Here is a 1244-nt window from a genome sequence, read left to right as displayed (position 1 = left end):
GCATCACAGGCGGCAGCAGCATCACGGATGGCAGCAGCAGCATCACAGGCGGCAGCAGCATCACAGGCGGCAGCAGCATCACAGGCGGCAGCAGCATCACAGGCGGCGGCAGCATCACGGATGGCGGCAGCAGCATCACAGGCGGCAGCAGCATCACGGATGGCAGCAGCAGCATCACAGGTGGCAGCAGCACGGATGGCAGCAGCAGCATCACAGGCGGCAGCAGCAGCATCACGGATGGCAGCAGCAGCATCACAGGCGGCAGCAGCAGCATCACAGGTGGCAGCAGCACGGATGGCAGCGGCAGCAGCATCAACAACGGCTATGGTAGCAGCAGCACGGATGGCAGCGGCAGCAACATCAACAACGGCTATAGCAGCAGCAATAGCAACAACGGCTATAGCGGCGGCAACATTGATGGCAGCAACAACGTCGATAGCAGCAGCAGCAGCATCAACAACGTCGATGGCAGCAGCAGCATCAACAACAGCTATGGCAGCAGCAACATTGGTGGTGATGGCAGCAGCAGCAGCAGCAGCAGCAGCAACGTCGATGGCAGCAGCAGCATCAACAACGGCTATGGCAGCAGCAACATTGATGGTGATGGCAGCAGCAGCAGCAGCAGCAGCAGCAGCAACGTCGATGGCAGCAACAGCAACGTCGATGGCAGCAACAGCAACGTCGATGACAGCAACAGCAACGTCGACAGCAACAGCAACGTCGACAGCAGCAGCAACGGCAATGACGGCAGCAGCAACGGCAATGACGGCAGCAGCAACGGCAATGACGGCAGCGACAGGATCATCATCAGCGACAACAGCTACACCGGCCTTGGCATTGGCAGCTTCAGCAGCATCGACAGCATCACCAGCATCGGCAGCAGCAGCAGCAGCAGCAGCAGCAGCAGCAGCAGCAGCAGCAGCAGCAGCGACACCAGAAGCCCGATTTGGAGGTGTTGTGCTGCAGGAGATTTAAATTTTGCTGTTGTTGCAGAAGAATGCATTGATGACTGCGGAGAGGCCTTGGGGTGTATGGGCAGCTCAAAAGGCAGAGACAGCGCCGTCTGTATCGAAGTGCCGGAGCTGCAGCAAATTGTAGATGAATACCAAGCAGCAACTTGCATTATGGCTGTACGTCTTTCTAATAAAGTGCTGTTGCTGCTGCTGCTGTTGCTGCTGCTGCCGCTGCTGCTGCTTCTGTGCTGCTGCTACTGGTGCTCCAGCTGCTGCTTCTATCGTTGCTGC

General features: G+C 58.2%; 1 protein-coding gene across 1 annotated transcript in view; it reads left to right on the top strand.

Moving 5' to 3' along the window:
- The window catches only part of EAH_00052000 (hypothetical protein, conserved), a gene marked incomplete at both ends in the record, with an annotated part of 1824 nt that continues 580 nt past the window's right edge, over positions 1 to 1244 (top strand). Inside the window, one exon of the mRNA XM_013394103.1 lies at positions 1 to 1130. Within this exon, the coding sequence (XP_013249557.1) occupies positions 1 to 1130 (1130 nt within the window). The remainder of the gene's footprint in view (positions 1131 to 1244) is intronic.

Source organism: Eimeria acervulina, genomic scaffold, assembly GCF_000499425.1.
Source record: "Eimeria acervulina Houghton genomic scaffold, Eah_scaff915, whole genome shotgun sequence".
In the NCBI taxonomy this organism is placed as follows: domain Eukaryota; phylum Apicomplexa; class Conoidasida; order Eucoccidiorida; family Eimeriidae; genus Eimeria; species Eimeria acervulina.
Note: the sequence above shows the minus strand (reverse complement) of the source record. Positions and strands in the feature narration are given on the sequence as shown.